Source organism: Colobus angolensis, unplaced genomic scaffold (genome assembly GCF_000951035.1).
Source record: "Colobus angolensis palliatus isolate OR3802 unplaced genomic scaffold, Cang.pa_1.0 Scaffold379, whole genome shotgun sequence".
NCBI classification, from domain to species: Eukaryota; Metazoa; Chordata; class Mammalia; order Primates; family Cercopithecidae; genus Colobus; species Colobus angolensis.
In genome coordinates, this window is record NW_012117143.1 from 805035 (window position 1) to 808044 (window position 3010).

Genomic DNA, 3010 nt, shown 5'->3' on the forward strand with positions numbered 1-3010 from the left:
CATTCTCCTGCCTCAGCCTCCCGAGTAGCTGGGACTACAGGCGCCTGCCACCTCGCCCAGCTAGTTTTTTTTGTATTTTTTAGTAGAGACGGGGTTTCATCGCATTAGCTAGGATGGTCTCGATCTCCTGACCTCGTGATCCGCCCGTCTCGGCCTTCCAAAGTGCTGGGATTACAGGCTTGAGCCACCGCACCCGGCCAGAACCTCTTTTTTATTGTTCATATCTTCCTTAAAGTCTTCATTTGTGCTGAATGATGATCCTTTTACAGGTCTACCTCTCCACATCCCCACAACTCTGAGTGTCTAAGGGAAGAGAGGTCTTATGCATCTTCGTGTTTCTACTCCCTCCTATGAGTGCCTAACAGTACACGGCTTATGGCACATGCTCAGCAAACAGTCATCAATGAATGAACTAGTTCATATAGTATAAGTATACTTCATACTTTCTAATATAAATATTTGAGTGATAATTACTAAGATCATATCCTAAACTACTACTTTACACAATAATTTGATTCTACTGCTTACTTGTTTAAAAAATAAAAATTACATTTCAATTTACTGTGATTTTAAGAGAATTTTCTACTTTACATGCCTGGTTGTGTTCATGAGCTGTACAATTATCTGTTCCATTATATTCTGTAAGCTGTTCTCTTCGTTTTTCTCTAATAAGAATTTTATGAACATCATCTTCCAGTCTATTGAAGAATCCTCCATCATGTGATAAAGTCTGAGAAGAACTCAATTCCTGTCAAAAATGAATTATGATTTACTATCATTCAACATGCATTGATATGCATTTAATACACCTAGTCAACCACTAGAAGGGATACGCATTTGGTACACCTAGGCAAGCACTAGAAGGATAAAAAAAAGAAAGAAAAATGACAGCTAAGAGATAATCAACCACTTGGTCCTTCTACATCTCCAGAAGATAAAACAGTAGACACACATTTGGAAATTTCCTTTCTTCGTATTTTTTGGACTTAGATATTGCTTTTTATATTTCTGTTATTTATATACTGAACAACTCACCCATTTAATGTGTACAAGACAGTGGTTTTTAAATATATTCAGAGTTGAACAACCATCACCCCAATCAACTGTATTACAATTCCATCACCCCAAAAAGAAACCGTACCCATTAGCAGTCACTCCCCATTTCCTCCTAATACCTGCTGCCTGCCCCAGGCAACACTAATCTATTTACTGTCTCTATAGATTTGCCTATTATGGACATTTTGTATATATGGAATAACCCAATATGTGAACCTTTGACTGGTTTCTCTGACTTAGCAAAATATTTTCAAGATTCATTCATATTATGGCTTGTATCAGCACTTCATTTCCTTTTTATTGCCAAATATCTCATCCTACATTTTATTTCTCCATTCACTGGTTGATAGACATTCAGGCTGTTGCTACTTTTTGGCTATTATAATTATGCTGCTATAATATTCATGCACAAGATTTTGCATGGACATATTTTCAATTCTCTTGGGTATATACCTGAGAGTAGAACTGCTGGTGACTCTATGTTTAACCTTTTGAGATATCACTAGATAATTTTCCAAAGTAGTCCATCATTTTACAATCCCATCAGCAGTCAAGCGGGTTGCAATTTATCCGCATTCTTATCAACACTTGTTCTGCCTTTTTCATGATAGCCACTGGGTGTGAAGTGCTGTCTCACTGGGGTTTTCAGTTGCATTTCCCTGACAGCAAATGGTGCTGAACATCCCTTTTGTGTGCTTACTGGAGATTTGTATATCTTTTTAGAGAAATGTCTTCTCAGATCCTTTGCCCATTTTTAACTGGGTTACTTGTTTTTTTGAGTTGTAACAGTTCTTTATATATTCTACATGTCTATATCTTATTGAATATGATCTGCAATCATTTACTCTCATTTCGTGGGTTGTCTTGGCATATTCTTGATGGTATTCTTTGTATCACAGAAGTTTTTAAAGTTGATGAAGTTCAATTTTATCCAAGAAACCACTGCCTAACTCAAAAATTTACTCCTATATTTTCTTCTAAAAGTTTTATAGATTTAGCTCATGTGTTTAGTTCTGTGATCCATTTTGAGTTAATTTTTGTACACGATGTGAAGAAAGGGTCGAAATTCACTCTTCTGCATGACGATATCTAGCATCATGCGTTGAGAAGACTATTCTTTTGCCCTTTTAACTGTGCTGGGACTCTTGTCCAAAATCAATAGTTCGTTTCTGAACTCTTAATCCTATTCTATCAATCGTAAATGTCTATTCTCATGCCAGTACCACACTGTCTTGATTATCACAGCTTTATGTTGCTCAATCTTTTACATTGCTTTTTTTTTTGAGACGGATTTTCACTCTTGTTGCCCAGGCTGGAGAGCAATGGCATGATCTTGGCTCACTGCAACCTCTACATCCTGGGTTCCAGCAGTTCTCCCACCTCAGCCTCCTGAGTAGCTGGTATTACAGGCATGTACGTCCAGCTAATTTGTATTTTTAGTAGAGACGGGGTTTCACCATGTTGGCCAGGTTGGTCTCGAACTCCTGACCTCAGGTGATCTGCCCGCCTTGGCCTCCCAAAGTGCTGGGATTACAAGCATGAGTCACTGTGCCCAGCCTTACATTGCATTCTAAAATAATTTTTATATAAATTCTACATGCCAATAGAAGATTTGTAAAAGATAAGATTTTTTATCACTGTCTATCCAATTATATAATAGAAATTTTACATTCTCCAAGAGAAGGAGCATTTCCTCTTCAACATCCTGTTATGAAGACAGAGATTGAAGAAAATATTCCTTTCACTCACTGGTTTCACCTATGTCCCACCTTCTCTCTTTTTTTTTTTTGACAGTCTCACTCTCACCCAGATTGGAATGCAGTGGCCCGATCTCGGCTCTCTACAACCTTTACACCTTCACCACTCAGGTTCAAGCGATTCTTGTGCCTCAGCCTCCCAAGTAGCTGGGATTACAGGCACATGCCACCACTCTTGGCTAATTTTTTTTTTTTTT

The 3010-nt window shown here is 37.9% G+C and overlaps 1 protein-coding gene across 1 annotated transcript in view; it reads right to left on the reverse strand.

The window, feature by feature from the left end:
• The window catches only part of GKAP1 (G kinase anchoring protein 1), a 93384-nt gene that overhangs the window by 29884 nt on the left and 60490 nt on the right, over nt 1-3010 (reverse strand). Inside the window, exon 8 of the mRNA XM_011953968.1 lies at nt 596-748. Within this exon, the coding sequence (XP_011809358.1) occupies nt 596-748 (153 nt within the window). The remainder of the gene's footprint in view (nt 1-595; nt 749-3010) is intronic.